Source organism: Notamacropus eugenii, chromosome 1 (assembly GCF_028372415.1).
Source record: "Notamacropus eugenii isolate mMacEug1 chromosome 1, mMacEug1.pri_v2, whole genome shotgun sequence".
NCBI classification, from domain to species: domain Eukaryota; kingdom Metazoa; phylum Chordata; class Mammalia; order Diprotodontia; family Macropodidae; genus Notamacropus; species Notamacropus eugenii.
This window is the reverse complement of record NC_092872.1, coordinates 301,389,577-301,414,356: the sequence shown is the minus strand read 5'-3', so window position 1 is coordinate 301,414,356 and position 24,780 is coordinate 301,389,577. Positions and strand designations below refer to the sequence as shown.

The 24,780-nt window shown below is 35.0% G+C and overlaps 1 protein-coding gene across 5 annotated transcripts in view; it reads right to left on the bottom strand.

Annotated features, from left to right (window-relative positions):
- Positions 1–4,388: 4,388 nt before the first annotated feature.
- KIAA0586 (KIAA0586 ortholog) overlaps positions 4,389–24,780 on the bottom strand; it is a 153,807-nt gene continuing 133,415 nt past the window's right edge. For 3 of the 5 annotated variants that reach the window (XM_072629322.1, XM_072629323.1, XM_072629325.1), the window contains 2 exons: positions 8,480–8,545; positions 4,389–4,743 (listed from right to left, as the gene is read on the bottom strand). In XM_072629322.1, the coding sequence (XP_072485423.1) occupies positions 4,592–4,743; positions 8,480–8,545 (218 nt within the window). In that variant the 3' untranslated portion in view covers positions 4,389–4,591. Of the gene's footprint in view, positions 4,744–8,479; positions 8,546–11,391; positions 11,584–24,780 lie in introns of those variants that run through there. The other 2 variants (XR_011971752.1, XM_072629324.1) reach the window with 2 other exon arrangements.

The window sequence follows — 24,780 nt, the reverse complement described above, 5'->3', positions numbered from 1 at the left end:
AGATTAAAAAAAAATCCAGAGAAACAATAGGAAGTGACATCTTTCACCCCAGAACTGCAAAAAACGTAACCTGGAAGCTCATGAGCAATAGGAAAAAGGGGTCTCCCAAGCAAAGCGAGTACCAGTGTGAACAAGGATAGAGCACGTGTAGCCTACAAAAGTCTGTGTCTGGAGGCAGCAAAAGCAAGAAAGTTCCTTTACAAAAGCTACAGGGCAGCATCCTTAAACCAGTGACCAGCAACACTGTATGAAAACTGCCTAGATCTATTAGCACCAGAAGGAAAAATAAGGATAGAAAAATATCTACTGATTTTTTTGTGCATCCTTAGAATCTGTTTTGCTTAGAACTAGTCCCTCCCTTGATCAGTACTATTCCTGATTCCTGAATCAATAAAAGTAAGAGTCCTGGGGCCATCACAAAAACCAGGGCTCTCATACTTAAGGAAAAACACTGCAAGCATCCAGAAAGCAGTTCAAATACCAAACAATTACAGTCAGTGTCACCAACTAGTACCAACCAGCATGATGCCACAATATTCAGACAAAGCCAGGCCAGGCCAAGAGACTCTGAGATTCCTAATGTTGTCTAAATTCTCCTTTTCCCACCAGCAGTTCAGCCTGTTTTCAACTCCACAGAATATCACATCACCTAAAATCTCATTTCACCAAGATGATCAGTTTTTGATACTCAATACCTTCTCAGCTTCCTCAGTTCCCTTTCCCCTCTGACTAGAGGGCTGGAGGGTGAAGCAAAAAACTCCTCTCAAAGATTTCCTTTATAGAGAGTAGAATTAGATGAGAATTTTCCAGGTAACTTTCTATTTTATTTTCCAGCAGCAGTTCTACTTGGTTTCAACTCCAGGGAACATCATGTCTCCCAGGATAAACTGATCACCTGAAATTTCATTTAGCCATCTCGATTGACTTGGTTTTTGATACTTTAGAAGCAATTAAACAAGAGATCAAAAATTAAATAAAAGCTCTGGAGGAAAGACTGGAAAGATAAGTATCTTAGGGGGAAATGGTAAAACCCAAGAAATGGAAACTCTGAAAACTACAATAAACCAAACAAATCAATGACTTTACGTGAAAGCAAGAAATATTATAACAGAAACTAAGGATTGAAAAAAACAGAAAAAAAGCATGACATGTATCAAAAACAACTGACCTGAAATACAGGTGGAAGAAAGACTACCTGAAAACTATTATTTTTTTTTTAAAAAGACCTAGACATTATATTAATTACAAGAAATTGCAAATAAAAACTGTCCAAATCTATTAGAACCAGAGGGGAAAGTAAAAATAGAAAAAAAATCCACTGATTATCTCGTGAAATAACAAAAGAAAAAGTCCCAGAACTATCGTAGCCAAAATCTGGAGTTCCCCCATCAAAGAAAAAAATATTGCAAGAATACAGAAAGAAGCAGTTCCACAATTAATTGACCATGGTCAGGATCATAGCAGTTTCTACTGCTACTTAAAAACAAGAGGAGATGCTGGGATACAATATTCCAGAAGGCAAAGAATACAATCTTACAAACAAGAATAATTTACTCTACTAAAACTAGTAAAATCCTACAAGGGAAAAAAATGTACCTATAATGGAAGATTTAATGAATTCCTTAATGGAAGAGCAAAGCTGAATAAGAACCTTGAAATAAATAATAATAACAATAAATTAAAACAACTAAGTCCAAAGAAATCTAGAAAGGTCAATTTATTGCAGTCACTGAAAGGATTTATACAGTGGAGTATTTCTAACATCCTAACACGGAAGAAAAACAAATGTTCCTTCTTAATGTTTTCAAAAGATATTGAGAGATGAAGAAAAACAGAGATCTTAGAGGTGACTTGGTTTTTTTTCTGGGAACTTGAAGTGGGAAAAAGAGAAGGGGGGGGTAAAAGGAATATACTAGAAAAAGAGAAAGGGTGGATCTTGCTAACTCTCAAAATTGGGGTATATAAGAATATACAAACCTGGAGAGAGGGGTAGGGAAATGGGCATCAGGTGAACCTCATCTCCAAACTGGACAAAACAGGGTTAAAACAACTGCTAAAACAATTGGATATGGAAACACCTTGAACTCGTTGACAATAGCAAAAGAGGTACGAATGGGGAAGTGGGGGATAGTTAAGAGACAGGCTAGGCAAGTAGGTAAGTGTCATAAGCAAAACAAATCTCCTAATCGTGAAGGGAAAATTAAAAAGGAGGGAAAAATAATCAAAGAACTAGACTCAAAGAAGGGTACCATAGATGGGCTAGACAATTGGAGAATGGTTAAACAAACTGCAGCATATGAATAGGATAGAGTTTCTGTCATAAAAATTGATAATAAAGGAGTAATTTCAGAAAATCCTGACCCAAGAGTAAGATGAGTCTATCCAGAACACTTTAGACAAGGACAGCAATATTACGAAGAAAAACAACTTTTAGAAGACTTAAGAACTCTGATTTATGTAATGACTGAGCACATCTCCAGACTGATAAAGCATGTTATTAAATAATACTAAATGTGATGAAGCATGTTATTAAATAATACTAAATGTGATGAAGCATGTTACCAAATTCCAAGATACAGAGAACATAAATTTTTGGACTTAGCAACCATCAGGATTCATTTGGTTTAGCTATGCTTATTTGTTACTAAGACTTTTTTTTTTTCCTCTCCTTCAGTTTCTGATTGAGGGTGGGCAATGAGTACTGGAGGGCCAGTGAAGCAGAGATAACTGCGACAGTTTTGAAAATAATGTGTAGTATGACATAATTTTATTTTTTAAAGCAAGGAGTATGAAAGGGAGATTCATGGTTTCATGCAGAATGCACTTTTTGTGTTCAATTGTTGGAAGAAATGCTTTTTTTAAATTAAATTCAGAATTTTAAAATTTCTTTCCAAAACAAAAAAGAAAAAAGCTTGGTAAATTATGAAGTGTGATGAGGAAATGATTGTTAGATATGTAGCCTGCTTAAGTAAAGTCCACAGCTACACCAGATCTTGTGATTTCCATCTTCAGGCTTTTGCTTATCTTTGGCAATGGAACTTGATAATTCAACTGGTTTTAAATTATATATTAAACAAACCACTCTGAGGAAAAATAATTCAGAAGTCCCAAAAACTTCTTGCATGATATATTTCTAAATAAAACATACTGAAATTAAAAAAAAAATCAATCAAAAATAACTTATTAAGTTCATATTATTAACTCTCCTATTAAGCAGGCAGTATTAAAATAGAGTGCTGAAACTGGATTCAGGAAGACCCAAGTTCAACTCCAACCCCAGACACTAGCTGTGTGACCATAGACAAGCCATTTAAGCTCTGCCTGTCTCAGTTTCCTCAACCGTAAATTGGGGATAATGATAGTACCTGCCTTCCAGGGTAGTCATGAGGATTAAATGAGTTAACATTTATAAAGTGCTTAGCACAGTGCCTGGCTCATAGTTGTTTGTCCTTTGTTTTCAAAGAGAACCAATGATATCACAGTCTTGTCTCGTGTGTGAATTGGATTTAAGTGATACAGAGTTGCAGAAAGTTGTTAGCCTCATCCTCTCTTCCAGTCATCAAAGTATGGCGGCATGACAAAAGTCAAGATGAGTGGCTATGGCCCATCATGATAAAATGGTATCTTTGATGTCTGACCACACTCTAAGAGTTCCACAGCACCTGCTTCAGCCGTCTTCTTGGCCTTTGAAGCAAATTGTTCTCATTCACCCATTCTGCAGGGGGGGAAATCTTCACATGCTTGGAGAAGACACCCCCCTAACTCACTGAGTCAACTATCCTCAGCCTCATTAGCCCATCTACTGAGACGGTTAACCACGGTGTGGCCACTGCACATGCTATAGCTTCTTGGAGTCACAGGTGACCGCTGAGCACCAGGAAGACACCAAAGGTGGATGACCAGCTCAGAAAAGGGCTCGGCAAGTCCTCACACCAGAAGTGCTAGTCATCCCTGAACACCCCATACACCACCTGGGCACATGTTAGGTATTTAATAGATACTTGTTTCCTTCCTTCCTATTTTCTCAAGTACTGAGTATACAAGACAAAAGTGAGGACGATCCCTGTCCTCAAGGAGTTTACATATGTTCCAATAAGAAAGACAAGTATTCACAAATAAAGAATATATGCAAAATGAATATGATTGTTTTGGTAAGAAGACACTGATGACTGAAGGATCAGAAAATAACTGGTGGCACTTGGGCAGAGTCTGGATCCATGAAGATTTAGTCACATAGTGTATTAAACTTTATCTTTACCAGACCAAGGCAAAACTATGAAGTAGGTTATATGTTTTGTCAATGCCTTCCACCCTCCAAAGTCTCCAACCGTGGAGACACCTATCATTATCATGTTCTCCAAGAACAACTCACTCCACACAAATGACAGTTCATGTATAAATTATTTTATTTAGAAACTGCACATATTCATCACAAGGATTTCTCCTTAAAAACATATTATAAATTATTCTTAAGGAAACACAAAGAGAAAAATAGTTTGGGAAACTTTTACACAAAAACAAAAATTTCAAAAGTAGTACAAATATTACCAACAACTTTTTTATTTAAACATACTTCATGAAACAGCAACTTTTAAAAAGTATCCGCTCCTGATGAGTTTGCATCTCCCTGTATTGTACTGAGACTCTGAGAATGAGAGTGGTCATCCACATTCACTGAGGGCAAGGTCACAGACATCTTGGCAAGTGTGGCCTGAGACGTTAAAGGTGGGACTGCCTCCCCTCCTGTAACAAAGAGAAATTTCATTCACTCAACAAGCATTTTTACTAAGATGTTTTACTTTTTTAGAGTTTTTTCCACCTGGTAGTAAACAAGATATACAGTATATGACCTGCTCCCTGACGGCAGGCTGCTTACAAGCTTGTCTAAAGACAAAATACACATCAAACAACCAGAGGAAACAAATAAAAAAAGTTAACAATATAACCAATGGCCAAAATGTGTAGCAAAAGAAATAAATGCAGCAGAGACAATAATTTCAGTCCAACATGAGCAATTTCAACAGAGCTAACATAGCGATTTATAGTAAAAGACACACAGAAAAAGACAAACATTCCAAGGCATGACTTATAAAGGGCATTCAGTCAGGTAGCACGAGGTACAACTGCCTCAAAGATCTGTGTCCTACGCTGACTCTACTATTAAATATCAACGAAAAATAGCAGCAAACTTACCCTTTTAAGTAGTGTGTGTGTGTGTGTGTGTGTGTGTGTGTTTTCCACTTAAGGCCATATTAAAACTAGTTTCATAGTCTGAGAAGAGGTATGGTAGAGCAGAAAGTGTGCTTGAGACGGCTTCAATTCCACTCTGACATTAGCTGTATGATTACGGACAAACATCTTTACCTTTGTAATACTAGACTAATAAAAATTATGGTACCTATCTCAATAGACAGTGAAGATCAAATGGGAATACATGTTCAGTACTCTTCCAACCACAGAGGGCCATAACATGCCAGCTGCTGCTGCCAGTACCGCTGCTCACCTTGCTCGTCTCTTCTTTTTCAATGGCATTTAGAGAGAAACAATCCCGAGACAAGTCGCTATCCTGTTATCATTCTTCTATCCTCTATTTAATGTTCTGAGGATTACTGTGCAGGTGAACAATTACTGCTTGTAGCTAATAATAACAAAGCCAATACTGAAAGCATCAGGAAATAGCAGACAGGATGATAGGAATGGCATGGAAATATTTACAGACTGTTTTTTAGTGAAACAAGCTATTAATGCTTTATATAAAATACATAAACACATAACTGGACTACATTTGGAGGGTCCAATGGTGTCCTCCACCTCTGGAGTTGCTCTGTGATGCTTTCTGTGCTCTGCAAGCAATCTGTACCCTCGTGAGAGCCACCGAAGATCCCGTCTCAGCCACTGCTTTCCAGGTCTGTGAGGCACCTAGAGTTTCAGCCGCCTCCCTTGGCATAATTGTCCGTCATGCCTTATCCTAATATCAGGCAAGCCTTCTGTTTTTTATTTAATTTGCATTTTCTTGGGCTGGACTTCTTGTGACCATATAAACAATCATTAATTTTCTACATCCTCCTCTTCCTCTGAAGTTCCTTTATTTTTCATTTTTTTGTCTGTTTGTTTTTTAAGCCTCTGAAACAGCAGCTTTGTTTTGGTCTTTATATTGCTTTGACTCTTTAGTATTGCTTTAACCTTTTAACTTTTGCTTTCCATAACTAATTAAGAGGCTCTGGAATTTCTGATATACTTCTGTATTCTGTTCTGTATATTTCTTTTTGTATGCCTATAATTGGGTGATTTAGCATCTGAGTTTTCTACTAAGTGTACCCATTCACACTGATGTGATCTTCCAAAACCTTTCTTCACAAGCACTCTCCGAGAGCTTGTGCCCTCAACTGGTGCTTGAATCTGGAGAGAGCCATCTTTCTTCCAGTGGTTTTTACTGTGCCAACAGTCATAACATGTACTGTATGCAAGACTTGAAATATTTTACGTTTTCTGTCATATTCTGTGGAAGGGTAAGTCTACTTGTGAACTGTAGCAAATGACAGCTTTTAAAAATTATTCCCTCTTGGTGTAATTGGTATGGCGGCTGGACTCAAACCATCACACTTAAAAAAGGCTTTCCAAAATTCCAAATCTCAAACTTGTTTATAATACCAATACTAAGAATTAATCATAATAATAGCTAACAGCACTTCAAAGTTTCAAAAGCATTTTACAAATATTATCTCATTTTGTCTGAAAAACCCTGGGAAACAGTTGCTATTACCATTCCCACTGCAGAGATGAGAAAACTGAGGTGACCAAGGTTATGAGACTTGCCTGGGCTCACTAATGTCTGAGTTTAATGTCTGAGTCTAAATTTGAACTTGGGTTTTCCTGACTATGAATCCAATGCTCTATTCACTTTGCCATCGACCTTCCTAAGTCTGTGAAGATGATTCCCAGAACTTTATACCCCTCGTCCTTCTGCTGAGCTATTATCACACATCACCAAATGCCTCTTGAATATCTCAAAGTAGATGTTTCCATAGGCATCTCAAACTCAAAATGTTCAAAAGAGAACTCATTGTCTTTCCCAGAAACCTTCCCCATTCTGAACTTCCCTCTTACTATGTAGAATACCAACATGCTCCCAATCTCCCAGGTTCCTTACTCATGTATCTCACATCCACAATCCATTGACTAATCTTGCTGCTTCTACCTTCACAACACCTCTCATAGGTGTCCCTTTCTCTGTTCTCACACAATCACTCCTCCAGTTCAGATCTTCATCGTCTCTCTCCTAGGTCACTACAGCAGCCTATTAACTAGTCTAATTGTAGGTTCCTCCCCACTCAGAGCCTCCACTCAGCCATCAGGGCAATTTTTCTAAAATGTCGGTCTGACCATATCACCCCCTGTTCAATGAGTTCTAATGATTCTCTATTACCTCCCAGGTAAAATATAAAGTCATCTGTTTGTTATAGCTCTTCATAACATCTATTTCTCATCTCCATGCTTATGTACTGGCATCTCCTACATATACATACATACCTTTTGGCCTCCCTACCCTCTTTCAGGACAGTTCAAATATCAACTTCTACAGAAGACCTTTTCTTGTCCCCCCAGCTGCTATTCTCCTCTCAGTTTATCTACTATCTACTCTGTAGATATCTTGTATTTACCAGGTTATTTACATTTTGTTGCCCCTCTAGAACACAAGTTCCTTGAAGGCAAGGACTGTTTTTGCCTTGCCTTGCACTAGGTCAGTGCCTGGAACACAGACCAACAAGTATTTGGTTCCTTTTCTCTCTTTTACATTTAAGAATAGTAGATTTAAAAGACAAAATACCATTATTTTAAAATATAGATTAAGTAAAGACAATGAATTTCAATTACATTTCTAGCTATTTAATGATATTTCTGAAGCAACAAAAAACAAGCCCAATCATTAAACAAATGCTTGTTTTAAATGTATAATTTAAGACAAAAATAAAATAGCTTCTATAAAAAAGAGTAAATGTCCAGACACCTGCAAAAACAATTCCAACTCTTTTCCCTTTTGAAAGCAATAGTTAATGAGAATGATTTGTTTCTTCTTATGCCAGATTCCAGCTGCTTCACTATGTTTAAAACTGACTTCAAAGTTTAAACACTGTCCTATCCCAACAATAACCTCCCCCAGATGGAATTATATCAAGTACTATCCTCTATGTTCTGAATACCACACCTGCAGCCTTTTAATTCAACATTTTATATACTTACAAAAGGAAAATGATATATTTTTTTTTCTCTTTCCTGCTTTGTGTATTTTTGAAGCATGCAGTAAAGCACACAAAGGGAAGCTTACACCTGGGTTGTATTTACAGACTTTTCTACAGAAGAAAAAAAACACTGGCATTTGAATCTCGTATTATACTGATGATCAAGAGAAAACATCACAAAGGAAACGAAATTATCTGAATACCCTAAGCTCACGTAATTTTTTCAAGATATCTCTTACCTGCAAATAAAGAAGTAAGGTAACTATTAGGTTCAATACGTGTTCGATCCATGTCTCCTTGTGAATCTATTTAAAATAATGATTATGATCATGAGTATAATGTATTTAGTTAAGACAAATCATTAGATATAGAAATAAGCATAATTTATGTTGATTTTTAAAGCTCTGATAATCATGACTCTTCTAAAACAAAGCAAATAAACAACTACTATTGTGGATGCCTTAATTTTAAGCCAAACATCATCATCTTAACGGTAAGCCACAAACAATCATTTTAACTAATTTTTCTTCGTGTATCAAAAGAGACAAAAGGAAGCAAAAGACCATGACATAAATTGCAGTTTGCATTAAAAATCAGTACCGTTTAGGCCACGATTTTCCCAAGACCCCTCCCCCAAGCCCTTCTAGTTTCACCCAAGGACCTAATAGTTAAAGAAAAAAGTGTTGCTATGTCCTTCTTCTCATGCCAGGTTACAGTACATTTCTCAAGATAATTTACCTAAACCCACAAAAATAAATTGTCAAGAATAATAGAAAAAAGCAAATAAAACTTAACTAATCCATGCCTGGAGAAATATAGAGAACAGAGAGAAGGTCTCAGAGCCAGGAAGCCCTGGGTTCAAGTCCTGTCTTGGACACACAGTGACTGTAAAACCCTGGGCAAGTCACTTAACGTCTCAGTGGCAATGGCAGAGGAAGGGGCTGATCTTCATTAAAAGAAGTTCCCCCTCAGGCGTTTCTTACACTGACAAAATTATAGTTCTAGTGAAAAAAATTCTAAATCCATATTTTATCAACTTTCACATTTATGTGAGGTAAACAAATGCAAAGTTCCCATCTTAAGGGCTTTGGAAGGGGGCAGGAATATAAAACAGAAAGTTTAAAGGTTTTCCCATCAGGAATATATTCAAAGCCTGCAATTCTGTGCTCTGTGCTAAACATATGATTATGTCAAAATACTCTAAAATACAAATAGAATGTAAGCTCTTTGAGGGCAGAGATTGTTTTTATTTTTACAACTGCAGGACTCAGTCCAATGCCTTCATAGAAAAGCTTAACAATTTTTTAAAAAATAATCAGTAAATGAATGAAGATACTGGAAGCACATTTCATGATTCTGAATCAACAATATGTTTCTATATCTATTATAACCTCCTAATTATCTGCTTATCTCACAAAAAAATCAAGCAAGTTTTAGGTAAAGATATGTCATTAAATTAACACAGCATTGCCTGGTTTATAAAAGAGCAAGACAGTCTTATTACAAAGCAATTAAATTTTAATAGTGCTCAATTATTAAATGTTACAAGAGGAAAAATTATTTTAAAAATAAAAGTAGTATATTAAAAAATGAAATGTACTACAGATATATGAATAAAACTAATCTTTAAAAGTAAGGATGTTTTAAGCCTTAACTTTGCAGGAAACTGCATTTCCCTGCTACCTTGGACAAAGGTAAGAGACCAGGAATATAACACTGCCTACACTGTCAAACACAGTTGATGCATTGTTAGTGTTACTGAATTGCTTATTTTCCTTTTTATTTTTTTGTTACTAAGAAAAGCTCACTGTGTAGGGGAGAGGAAAGTGAAATATTGAGAATAATGTAAAAATTAAAAATTAAGATTTTTAAAAAGGACTGGACAAAATCAAGTGTACCTTTAATATCTATAAAAACATAAAGATGGTGTATGCAGTTCATGGATAATTTGCGAACACCAGGTTAAAGTGAAACAAGCAAATCTGAAATGATTAGTGAAATCCTTATACACATTATGATTTTAGTGGCATATTCAACACCCAAATATCAGATCTAGAGATAACACATATAGGAGAAAAACTACTACACCTTGAAGCCTCCCTTTTAATAATGGCATTCTACTATCTTTCACCTCACACATAATAAAAAGAAAAGAATACTGATACAAGCTCCCCAGCCTTCTTGATTCAATGGTGAGCTGTTTATCTGGCAAAAAGTAGAAGAAACAAACAGCACAGTATAACAGATAAATGTCTTGTGGTTAGGATCACATGGGTTGATGGATAGGCTCAGATTCACATTTGCTAGGTAACTAACTGTGAAAGTCATTTAACTACTTGGGACACACCAGACAACTGCCTAAGGTTATAACCTAGAGAACAGTTGTAGATCTGCATGAGCTGAGAAGAGCTCCCTGGAAAAATGAAATCACAAATCCAGTGAAGGCAGTAATGCATAGATCCTTTGGAACTTTTCTTACTGTAAGACTAGAATTCAAAGAGATATATATATGTATGTATATATAAAACTGAGTGGGGGAAAAGGCATACGAAGCTAGGTGGGGAAAAAGGCAATGTGCTTGAAGGTCTAAAAGTGTCACAAATAATTAGTATTCACAGGATACTGAATGTGCATCAAGCACTTATATTAGATGCCGTGGGGGGGTTATGATACAAAGAAGAAAAATATATAGTTAACCATTCTTTAGATCATTAGAATCTAGCAGGTATAGAGACAAAACCGAAGGTAAAAGACCAACAGATGAAAAGAAGTTTTAGTATTCTTAATCCTTGTTGTTGAATAGGGAAATAAGCAATTTTTAAAAACTTTCTAGTTGAACAAACACTACCAAATATGAAAATTTCTTTACATAAAGAAAAAGAGGATTGCATAGGAAATCTTGAACCTCAACTAGAGATAGCTTGGCTTTTTAAAGTATATATCAAATCTAACATAGTTTCAACACTACCTTGCAACTCTGTATCCCTTTCTCAACTTCCTTATGCTCTCTATGTTATTTTTCAAATGTTTGATTAATGCTATCTTTTTGGTATCACTTTCACTTCTTATCATAAATCTTTTCTTTACCACTCTCTCCAAAAAAAGTTTTCCCTTGTAACAAATAAGTATTTCAAGCAAAACAGACTACTACCTTGGTTATATCTGAAGATAAATTTCTCATTCTGAACCGCTAGCAAAGCTGTGAGTGGGTAGCTTTAGTCTTCTGACACCATGACTGGTTATTTCAACGATCAAAGTTCTTAAGTCTGAGCAGTGTTTTTTGTTTTGTTTTTTACAATGTTGTAGTTATGGCAGAAGTTGTGCTGGCTTTGCTCATTCCACTCTGCAACAGTTCATACAAGTCCTCTCAGATTTCTCTGAATCTATTATTTTTTGTCATTTTTTATAGAGCCATAATATTACTATATACAAACCATAATTTGCTCAGCAATTCCATCTGGTTCTTTCCCTTGTTTCTTTGATCTCTTTAAAGTAGATGTTAGCAGTGATATCTCTGACTCAAAGAGTATGCATATTTTAGTGACTTTGGAGGTATAACTCCAAACTGTTTTCTGGAATAGTTAGACCACTTCATAGCACGTTAATGTCCCCCCACAATCCTTCAAACAATTGCCATTTTCATTTGTCATCTTTGTCAATCTGACACATATAAAGTGGAAACACAGAGTTAATTTGATTTTCTCTTATTCTTTGTGATTTGGAGAATTTTTTTCATACCGTTGTTGACAGATTCTACTTCTTCTTTTGACAACTGCCTGTTCAACCATTTACTTTTGGGAACTAGCTCTTGCTTATATATTTTAATCAATTCCCTATATATCTTGATGATCGGGCCTTTTTTAGAGAAGTTTGCTGCAAATATTTTGTTCTAATTAACTACTTCCCTTTTAACTGCATTGATTTGTTTACGGGGGGAAATCTTCCAATTTTTTGTAATGTCTATTTTATCTCCTATAATCCTTTCTATACCTTGTTTGTTCATGAACTCTTCTGTATTGAGGCCTTTTTTTATATCCAAGTCATGTATCCATTTGTAATTTATCGTAATAGGTGTGAAACATTAATCTAAACCTAATTTCTGCCAGAATGCTTTCCAATTTTCCTCAGAAATTTTTATAGAACGGTGAGTTTTTACACCAATAGCTAGGGTTCTTGGGTTTTTTAAACAAATACTACCAATCAATGAACAAACATTTATTAAGCACCTACTATGTGTCTGGCATTTGGAACACAAATATAAGACATGGACTAATTTCTACTTACAAGGATCTCACATTCTAAAGAGGGAAACAAAGATATAGGTGAGCATATACAAAATAAACACATGGAGAATAAATACAAAGTAACTGAAACACAAGGTAGTTTGAGAGAAAGGGTCCTCAGAGTAGTTGTTGTGTTTGTCCTTCGTTCGCTACGAGGACCATGACATCAAGATAATGACAATGAAAGGCCTCACATTTAAGGTGGTAGCTGATTCTAGCCAACAGGACATTCAGGTCCAAGGCACAAAATAGGAGATAGAGTGTTACGTATAAGGAAAAGAGGGAAAGCCAGTTTGGTTAGCCTCAATTAATCAACATATATTAGGCCCCTACAATTTACAAGGCAACATGCTAAGTGCTGGGGATATAAAAAGAGAGAAAAGACAGTTCCTGCCCTCAAGGAGTTTACAATTTAATGGAGGAGACAATATACAATACAATAAAACAAATATATGCAAAACAAGCTATATATAACATATAAAGGAAATCAAAAGAGGAAAAATACTGGAATTAAGAGGGATTAGGGAAGGCTTCCTGTGGAAGGTGGGATTTGAGTTGGTACTTAAAAGAAACCAAAGTCAAACACCATAGAGGAGGAGAAGCAAGGAGAGCATTCTAGGCATGGGGAACAGTCAGAGAAAATGCCCAGAGCTGAGGGATGAAGTGTCTCATGGAACAGCTGGGAGGTCAGTGTCACTGGATCAAAGAGTATGTATGAGGGAATAAGGTATAAATAAAACTGGAAAGATAAGAAGGGGCTAGATTTATGAGGAGCTTTGAATGTTAAACAAAGCATTTTACATCTGCTCCAGGAAGCAACAGAAAGCCCCTGGAGTTTGGGCTGGGACAGGGGATTGAGGATGGTGGGAGAGGGAACGGGACATGAAAGGACCTGTGTTTTAGGAAATTCACTTCAGTGGCTGAATAGAGGATGGATTGGATTGGGGAGAGACTTAAGGCAGGCACACCCACAAACACAAAATAACTTATAAGTAACATATGTGGGAAACAAAGGAAGGAATTCTATTTCCATAGGATTAAACTACTCCCAGCTTTGAGTGATAGCAGAATGTAAGTCAGAGGTGACTGGTTCTAATCAGAGCTGTGACCTAGCAGAACCTGGCTTCTGATCAGGTAAAAGTTCAGAAGCTTGTACGCATGCTTAATGAGCTGTTTGAGGGGGAACCTATCAGGCAGGAGACCATGAAATGAAAGGTTCAGGAGGTTGCATCTAGCCAATGGAGAGCAAGGGGAAAATTCAAACTGGGAACAGGATAGAAAGGCTTCCATTTGTCTGAGTAAGTGTAATCTCCACTCAAGAGGGACCCATTCACTGGGAATGTAAAACAAAATGAGAACTTCCCTTGTTTTTTTTAGAGTGAGCACATTTCTCACACATACAACAACAGAAAGATACTCTGGGGCAAGAATGTAAAAGAGACTAACGTACAAAGAAAAACTGGTTGGGGGTCAAGTGTAATAGGACTTTAAAAGCTAAACAGAGTTTACATTTGATCCTAGAGACAACAGGAAGCCACTAAAGTTTAGTGAGATGTAGTCAGAGTGATGCTTAAGGAAAATCATTTTGGAAGTAGTGTGAAGGATAGAGTGAAGCAGAGAGAGATTTGAAGTAGTGAAACAAAGTTGCAGGTCACTACAATCATCTAAGTGAGGAATGATAAGGGCCTGAACTAAGCTGAGAGATACTGTTGAGGTAGAAATGGCAAAATGTAGCAACTAATTGGATAAACTAATTGGATGAAGATAAAAGCCACTCTTATAAACCTTTGAGGGACCAAAAGAATGATGGTCCACAGAAAAATGAGTATGAAAGAAGGGCGGGTTTGGGGAAAAATAACTTCATTTTGGGTATTTTAAGTTTGAGATATCTTCTAGATATCCAATTTGAAATGTTCAATAGGCAAATGGTGATGCAGAAGACAACTCAAGAGAAAGACTACAGCCAGATATACAGAGCTAAAAGACTGGTAGGCATGAAGAAGATAATTAAATCCATATGCAAATGGCTGATCCAAGCAAAGGATTATACTCCACGAGTATAAGGAATGTTAATGGGCTAACTGAGTGCATTTTATTTTCTATACTTGTTCCTGTATGTGATCATGCAAAAAAGGTACAGTGAAATAAACAGTTGTCTTATATCTGAGGAAAAAAAGGGCTAACAAAATACTGAAGGGATATGTATGTTTTCTACCCCTACTGAGATGTATGCAGATGATCAACATTTAAACCCTTCTAGTTATTCAGATGTATTTATCTTTTCTAGGTTTCTCTTTACTCCTGTATTTTAGTTTCATTTTTTCTGCTCAGCTCTGGTCTATGCATTAGAAATTCTTGAAAATCCTGTACTCAATGAAAGTTCATTTTCTCCTCCTTGGATTATACTTAGTCTTGTACATTAGGCTATTATTAGTTGGAATTCTTCACTTTTCACCTTTTGGAAAATTGCTTCCAACATTTTCCCTTTATAATATGTTTGAGGCAGCTGGGTGTCATCATGGATACAGCAATAAACTGGGAGTAAGGAAGACAAGTTCAAATTCGACCTGAGACAATTACACCCTGAGTGACTATAAGCAATTTACTTAACACACACACACACACACACACACACACACACACACACACACACACACACACATTTGTTCAGCAATCCCAATGTACACCCACTATTATTAGCTCTTTGCTATAATAAAAAGTGCTATTATAGTTTTTTTATATATGAGTCCTTTCGCTCTGTCTTTGACTTTTTTTACCATTGGTCTATAATACAGTTATCACTGAGTCAAAAGGCATGCAAAGATTATTTTTTTATATACAGCTCCAAATTGCTTCCCAGAATGACTAGATGAATTTGTAACTCCACTAAAAGGGTATTGGTGCAATTCTGTGTAAAAATCAGTGTACAATCCTGTAATTTTATTTTTTGCCATCTTTGCCAATTTGATGAGTGTGAGGTAGAACTTTAAAGTTGTTTTAATTTGTATTTTTCTTATTATTAGTGATGGGGCATGTTTTGATTTGATGTTTGACAGCAATGGATTTCTTTTGAGGATTTTTTTTGATTGCTTATTCATATCCTTTGACCATTTATCCATTAAGGAAAGGTTTTCTTCTCCTATAAATCTTATTAATAAGAACTCCAGAGAAATTTTCTACAAGAAATCCAATGATTCTTTTGAAAATAGGTACTTAATATTTTCTTCTATTTTTTCAATCTTTTGGCTTTGTTCTATCCTTTTTTGTCACCTGGAGACATCGAATTCTGTTTGCTCTGTAATTTTTAAGGACGCCCACTACCTAAATTCGGTTTTCTACTTTCTGGCCTATGTTCTTTATTCTCCTCCCAATTCTCATCTTCTTCCCACCCCACCCCTCTGCCCCAACCTTGAATTTCATCTCTAATTTCATCATTTTTCTATTTCTTCCAGGCATTCTTAAACTCCATAAAACAACGCAATTTTTTTCCTCTGAAACCACGCTTGCAGGCTTATGGTCTTACTTTCTTCTTTTGGGTTTGCTACTTTGTCTTCTCTTAACATATATTTCTTCACTGCATTAGTTTCTTTCTTCTTACTTGTATTTCCAGCCTCAGTTTCTGATTTGCATCTTTATATAAGGCCTCAGCTCTGATCTCCCAAATTCTTGAATAGGCTGGCCAAAACCTGTCTTAGATTTCTGAAACTTCTGTCACTGCCTCACACCTTCCTTGATTGGTTTCTTATAAGAGTAAGACTCTTCTTAATGTGCGTATGTGTGTGTGTGTGTGCGCGCGCGCATGTGTGTGTGTTGGATCTCTTGATTATTCAATCTGGTGCCCTTTTCAGGTTTTTGCTGGATTTTATGAAGGAGAACTTGGCTCCTCTATAACCTTTTGTGTTATCATGTTAATACCAGAAATCTTTCTACTTCTAAGCTTGTGAAATCATTCAGCTAGTTCTAATTTGGTCAACTAAAAATTCATATTGTTATTTCAAATTAATTCTATAGCTGAATGGCAATTTTTTTTTATCCTTTTATTGACTAGCATCTTTTCTGCAAAAGCAGCTTAACCACAATTATATCTTCAGGTTTTTTCAGATCTTTGAGATATAATTTATTAGAACTTAAGAGACTTAAATGTCTTCGCCCATCTTGGGCTCACAACCCTCTCCTCCTTTTATTTTGACACATGCTTCCATTTCCAATGCCCTTTTTGCTTTAAATAAATACATGCAAAAACACATCTTACACCCTCTTTGTATGTGCAAAAACTCTCAAGTTTTTGCAAGTGTCAGATTTTGGGCTTCCTAATTTACTATTTTCTTTACAGTGTATATTCTTTTATATTATATCTTGTTATATTTTATACATATATTCTTTTATACTATATCAATGTTTTTATATTTATTCTTGGTTATGTTCCCCTCCTTTCATCTTTTTTACCTGCACTTTCACATTCATACTTCTATAGTATAGCTTTCTACACTACAGTATGTTATAGCCTTCTATACTATAGAATGTACCCCCTTCTATAATATATCCATTTTGGAAATCTTCACATTTGTAAGCCTAGTATATGTCTTAAAAAGAACATTAGCTTTCCAGTTAGGGGATCTAGGTTGTAATCCCTGCTCTGCTGCTCCTTGGATAAGCCTCCCCTCCCCCCGCCTTACCCCTTGGTCTGAATTCTTCAGACCTCTAAAACAAAGCAACTGAAGCAGATGACCTCCAAGATTTCTGGCTCTAAATTTTGTGATCCTAAAAATGTTATTTTTTCAGAGCTGCTCATTTCTCTTTAGTTTAGCCCTAAACCTGAAATATCTGAAATCTTTTTTTTTTTTTTAACAAAACTCAGCTGCATTTCAACTACATCTGAAAATTCTCCCCTTTCCTTCGCCCCATCTTTGATTGCTCCTTTACACCTAGATCAATTAGTTTTCTGAGACTGGATTATTTGAGATCTTTATGTGATATTCTATTAATCCAAGTCAGGCCAGCACAACATGTGGCCCACCAAAGCATCCCATGGGCTATATGTTATGCAGGCCTGATCTAAGTATTGCATGTTTAACATCTCAGATATCCAGATACTATTCTGATAGCAAAAAGTGAAGAAGAATTAAGACACCTCTTGATAAGGGTGGAAAAGGAGAGTGTAAAAAGCTGGCTTGAAGCTTAACATTAAAAAAACTAAGATCATAATAACTGGTCCCATCATTTCCTGGCAAATAGATGGAGAAGAAATGGAAGCGGTATTAGACTCTATATTCTTGGGCTCAAGATCACTGCAGACAGTGACTACAGACATGAAATTAAGACACTTGCTCCTTGGAAGGAAAGTTATGACTAATATGGACAGCATAATAAAAAACAGAGACATCACTTTGCTGACAAAGGTTCATATAGTCAAAACTAAGCTTTTTCCAAAAGCAATATATGGCTATAAGAACTAGACTATCAGCAGAACTGAGTATCACAAAATCAATGCTTTTGGATTGGGATACTGAGGACTTTGGATATTCCTTTGGTCAGTAAGGAGACCAAATCAGTCAATACATAAAGAAATTGATTCAGAAAGTCAAATGTAAAAGTTAAAGCTTAATTAAATATTCTGTCCACACAATGAGAAGACAGTACATGAGAAGATGGAATTGAATCTGATTTCAGAAAGATTGAAGACAAAAGGAAAAGGAGAAGGAAATGGTAGAAGATGAGATGGACAGATAGTGTGACAGAAGCAATAAACATGAATTTGGATAGATTTCAGGAGATAATGGAGGAGAGAAGAGTCTAGTGTGCTATGGTCCATGGGATCATGAAGAGTCAGACATGACTGAGTGACTATACAACAACAGTGTTTTTGTAATTTATCCTCTACTTCTGTTGAATTCTCATTTTTATTGATAAATAAATATAGGGAGAAGGTTTTGATAATTCTTATTTTATTTGTTATACTATAAGCTCCTGGAGGACAGGGACTGCCTCTCTTTTTGTTTCTATTCATATCCCCAGTGCTTAGCATGGGCCTGGCACACAGTAAGTACTTAATAAATGCTTGTTCGTTGAGTGACATAACTTTAGCATTATGAAAAAAAGTATGACATCTTCACTATCTCCTGACTGAAGTTACTTTCACATCATCTTGGGTGTGTAAAGCAGTGGTATCAAACTAAAAAAGACACAGGGTCCACAAAGATCCCTGTGGGCAGCATAATGACTTATCTTGAAATATAATGTCATCTGTACTTTATTATATTTTAATAAATATTTTCCAGTTAACAATTAAATCTAATTCCAATGTCAAATATTGTCTGAGTGTTTGACATTTCTGGTATAAAGGAATCATTTTCATAGTTACCTATATATTTTAGTAACTTTTCCATAAATACTTAATAAATAACCCAGTATTCACTATGGCTTTTATTCAACTAAAATATAATAGTATTACCTAGATTCTGTATACAGAATTATTAAATCATTGGGCTGATTTAAAGACTTTAATATCATGGAAATGTAAACTTTTCTCAGGATAACCTAGTTTATATATATATATATATATATATATATATGGCATGCTAAAAAAACTGTCCATTTTAAATTTTATCATCAGATGTCAGAATAAATATAAGAAATGTTGCTGTCTGTGCTTATCTATTATGTGTAGATTAAATGAGATTACTCCCACAAATCTAAATTTCCTTTGTTAAATGAGTTATAAGAGATTTGAATTCAAGTGTTGAAAGATATTTGCTTAGTTCAAAGAATAAATTAATCAAGAAATGAGGAATTTATTCTTAACTTTTTGGGTAAAAGTTTCAAAGAAGTATATTTTTCTTAGCTTTTCCTTTGTATTTCCTAAATTGTTTAATAAACTGTTTGACTTTCATGTCAGAACAGTCTGCACAAGCAAAACAATTTGGGAAAAGCCACTAAAGTACCATTATGCCAAGGGGAAAACGAGCAATAATTTTAAAATATAATATGCAATTACCAATATGTTTGTAGAGCTGACTGTTTAGGGACCCCATTTTCTCTTGTTTTCATATAACCCACTTCTTTAATACAGTAAGTTGTGATGTAACCAAGGCAGAGAACAAACTATTATAAAAATCTTGGAAATACAACTTTTAACTTTTCCTTTTTAGACCATTATGTAATTTTTTAACCTGGTTTATAATCAACTTCAGAATGAGAAAAAGTCTCAAGCAGCACACCTAAACCAGAAAATTTTTGTCACTGTATTATTTTCCTTGAATATTCCACAGACATAGTAGAAATACTTACATTACTAAAAATATTTCCAGTTTTTAGTTTATAGGAAGGGAACATGCAGATCCGCTACCTCAGTTCCATCATTTTACAAATGAGGAAGCTTGTTTTTTGTTTGTTTATCTTATAAGCAGACAGCAATGAAAACCTAATTACAAAGTAACTTACAATTTTTTTATTAAAAAGTTGTGAATATGCATTTTGTGTTTTGAATCGCAATCAACTGTGCTTTAAATCCATCACTTAAGAACAATGGCAGATTATATAGCACATAGCCTCCTTAAACTAATCTTAAAAATGAGAAAAAGAGAGGTCTGGCTTGTTTCAAGATGAAGAAAAATATAATTTCTTATAAATTATTTTTTACCAAAATCTTTCTATAAAATTTTGTTTTATGTGCAACATATAGTGTAAACAATTTATCCCTTATGGACTAAATGCCTGGAGGAGTCTTAAAATGAAATTTTATTGTCAAAAAGTTCCTTTAAATCTAATTGATAGTCTTTATTATGCAATAGGAGCCACCCTAAAAAAGTTGCTTTTCAAGTTGCCAACCTTTCTGTAAAAGGCCACAGTAAGTGTTAATGATTACTTTCTGCTATTATAATGTAATAAAATTGTCCCTTCCAATGAAGACAAAAAATTCATAATGCAAATGAAACATTTCCACTGAAAGTTTCTTGACTATTGGATTCAGCCTATTTTAAAACAAAGAAGATTTAAATATAGCTAGACCCATGAACATTATATTAGGTATTTTTTTAACTTATATGTCAGCACATTGAATTATTTTGTAAATTTGTCAGTTTCCTGAAATAGCTTGGCAACTGGTCTATGTCCTTAGCACTTTACAGGAAGCACCTCAGTCTCCTTCAATGGCCTATATAGTTTTCCTGATGTCATGAAATCAAAAGTTGTATAAATGAATTGTAAAGGAGGCTTTAGAAGACCTGTAAATTAGCAATTAATGAATATGAGAATTAGAAATTAAAACTTTGTTTAGTCTAAGGAAAAACAATTCTTTAAATTACAGCCACATGGCTGTTTCTTGTTTGTATCAACCCTGGTTGACTATTATTGTTTTCTGTTAATTCTCTGGGGCTCAGGCCTGACTTTGTTGAATGAGCCAATTGTTTTCCTTTGTGTTGCCCATCAAGTAAGTTCCCATCTGGTTTGTATCAGAATGTTTTCACAGCCAACAACTGCTGCCTTTTCTATATCCTGACACTTAAGGGCCCCATGCTATCAAAGCATTTCTATGATAGCTTGTCTGGCTGGGCCTATACAGCTGTGCCTTACAGCTTGAAATTATTATCGAAAGTAATGGTAACTTAGAACTTGAACTGGCCCTTATTCCCACTGGTGTCATGTTTACAGTGAACAGAATATTTTTTTTTCCTATCCTGAAACTTGGTTTTCAACAAAAATTCTTTAACCTCCTATTCTTGTGTATAAAATGATCTAGTTCTTATTTTCTAGAGATTTCCAGTATATGAAGATCATTTTTCATTCCTATCCAAAAATTAATGCATATAACTACCAAGGAAGTTGACTGTTCACAATGATGCAATTAATTTGTATGAATGAGTCTGATAAAAAAAAAAACCGATGGTGTTAGTAACTCACGCCATAAAGCAGATGCAAATAAAATATATTTCTAGTTATGATCACATTATAATTTGAGAAATCATTTTAGATTTAGAATGTTTCCAGATAATGGGCTTTCTCTGTGTAGAGGCTGGGTGGCTTAGAAAATAAGCAGATCAAATGAAAAATACTTTAGCAAATATTCAGTGAGTCTACTTTCAGTCCAATGAGGTACAAAATTTCATTTCTAAGAGTGTTACATGGTAAATATTTCTCTAAGAGTCTTGCAGTAGTCTTAAAAGGAATAAATTTCCTCTGATTGGAGTTAAAAATCATTGCTACATAGCCCTATCTGTCGCTGAGTTTATGATGGTAACTGAAAGATAGACCCATGCAAATGCATAGAAACAAAGCCTAAATATAAGGCTTCTCCATACATACAGGTCAACAAAAAGTCCTGATCCTTCACCTTTCAAAGATGTTCACAAGATAAGTTAATATATGATTAAAGAGTGTGACTTTTTTTTTCTCCCAAACTGAGTGACTATATGTTAAGAAGTACAAAGTATGATCACAAAATGACATAAACTCAGAGTAAGACAAGGACTTGAAAACATCTACACGCAAAGTTTCAAAGAAAACAGACCAGATACCAACCCAAAAACAATTCTTAGAAAAGTTTTAAAAAATATTTTTTTAAAAAAGAGCAAAAATGTTATTTAAAAAGTCAAATAAGAACAAGAAACAGAAAACTGGTTAAACAAATTAAGGCAATGCCAGGAAATTATGAAAAGAGAACAGCTTAAAAGAGAAACACAAAGAATACTGAAGAAAATAACTCCTTAAAAATCAGAACTGGGCAAATGATAAACGAGGTTTAAAACCTCATTGATGACAATAACTCCTCAAAAATGAGAACTGGTCAAGTGGAAGCTAATGTCTCCATGAGACCCCAAGAAACAATAAAATAAAGCCAAAAAACTGAATAAAAAATAGAAGAAAATGTGGAATATCTCAGAGGAAAAACAACTAACCTAGGAAATAAATCAGGGAAAAATAATTTAAGAATTAATGAACACCTGAAAGCTATGATTAAAAAAAATCCTAGACATCATATTCAAGAATTAAAAAGGAAAACTACCTAGATATCTTAGATCTTAAAAGAAAAATAGAAACTATCCACCAATTAACTCCCAAAAGAAATCCCACAGCAAAAACTCTCAGGAATATTATAGCCAAAATCCAGAGTTTCCAGTCAAGGAGAAAATACTCAAAGTGGCCAGAAAGAAATAATTCAAATACCACGGAGCCACAGTCAGGATCACATAAGATTTAGCAACTACCACCATAAAGGACTTAGAACATAATATTCCAAAAAGCAAAGAAGCAGATTACAACCAAAAATAACCCTACCCAAAAAAACTGAGTTTAATCCCAAGGGGAAAAAATGAACACATATGAAATAGAGGATTTTCAAGTATTTCTAATGAAAATACTAGAGCTGAATAGAAAATACGACATTCAAACACAAAAATCAAGAGAAACATGGAAAAATAAAGTGAAAAAACATAAGGGACTTTACATGGTTAAACTATTCACATTCCTATACGGGAAGATTTTACATGTAACCTCTAAAACCTATCATCATTAGGGCAGTTAGACAGAGGCCATCAGTGTGTGAACCTATTTCGTTGAGATAATCTTAAAAGAAGAATGGAAGAGTAAGAAAGCCAGATGCACTGGAAGAAGGGGAAAAGGAGAGAAAGAATGGGGGAAAATGCCTCACATAAAAGAGGCACACAAGGAAGAATTTTTACAATGGAAGGGAAAACTGGGAGGGAAAGTGGGCAACGCTTAAATTTCATTTTCATCTGAAACTCTTCAAGGAGGGAAGAATATATAATCGCACAGAGCTGGATACAGAAATTCATCTTACCCAACAGTGAAGTGTGAAAAGAGGGAGCTGAGACAAAGGGAGAAATGGTGATAAGAGGGAAGATAGATTAAGGGAGGCAGTGATCAAGAGCAGACTAAACTTTCTGAGGAAGGGACAGGGTAAAAGGACAGATAAACAGAAGAGAATAAGACAGAGGAAAATAGTAATCATAACTATGAATGTGAGAAATTAAATTACCTATAAAACAAAAGGATTAGAAATGGATTAAAAATTAGAAATCAGAATTGAACATGTTGCTTGAAAAAGACACACTGAAAACAGAAAGAAGCACACAATTAAGGTGAGGGGCTGGAGAAGAATCTATTTTGCTTCAGCTGAAGTAAAAAAAGATAGAGGTAGCAATCATGATATGAGATAAAGCAAAAGCAAAGGCAGATTTTATTAAAAGAGATAATCAAGGAAACTACATTTTGCTAAAAGGTAACACAGACAATGAACTTATGTCAATACTAATCTTATACGTGCCAAATGGCATACCATCCACATTTTTGAAAGAAAAGTTAACAGAAAGAAATAGAAGGTATAATTTGTGAGGGAACTCAATTTACCTTTCTCAGACCTAGATAAATCTAACTATAAAACAAACAAGAAAGAAGTTAAGGAGAGAAAGAGAATTTTAGAAAAGTCAAAATGATAGACCTCTGGAGAATGAGGAATGGGAAAAGAAAGAAATATACCTACATCTCAGCTTTGCATGACAACTTCACAAAAACCTCACAAATGTAGAAAAGCAGAAATATTAAATGTGTTCATTTCAGATCATAATGCAAGAAAAATTACATTGAGTAAAGAGCCTTAAAAACATAGATTAAAAATTAATTGGAAACTAAATACTCTAATCCTAAAAATGATTGGGTCAAAGAACAAAGCATACAAGCCATCAATAATGTCATTAAAAACAATGACAACAACAAAACAACACATAAAAATCTGTGGTACCAAAATTTTCTCATTCTTGGTGGAGCTGTATCTTTAGTCCAACCATTCTGGAAAACAATTTCGAACTATTCCCAAAGGGCTATAAAACCATGTGTATCCTTTTACCCAGTGATACTGTTACTAGGTCTGTACCCCAAAGAGACCAAAAAAAAAAAAAGGAAAAAGACCCAGACATATATTTATAGTACTTCCTTTTGTGATGACAAAGAATTGGACATTGAGAGGATGCTCATCAATTGGGGAACGCCTGAACAAATTATAGTTTATAAATGTTATGGAAAACTATTATGCTAGGAGAAATGAAGATGGAAACGGTTTCAGAAAAACCTGAGAAGATTTATATGAACGAAAAGTAAAGTGAACAGAACCAGGAGAACAATTTATGCAGTGACAATACTGAAAAGATAATCAACTGTGAAAGACCTGGGAACTCTTATCAATACACTGATCCACCACAACTCCAAAGGACACATACTGTAAAACGCTATCTATCTCCAGATAG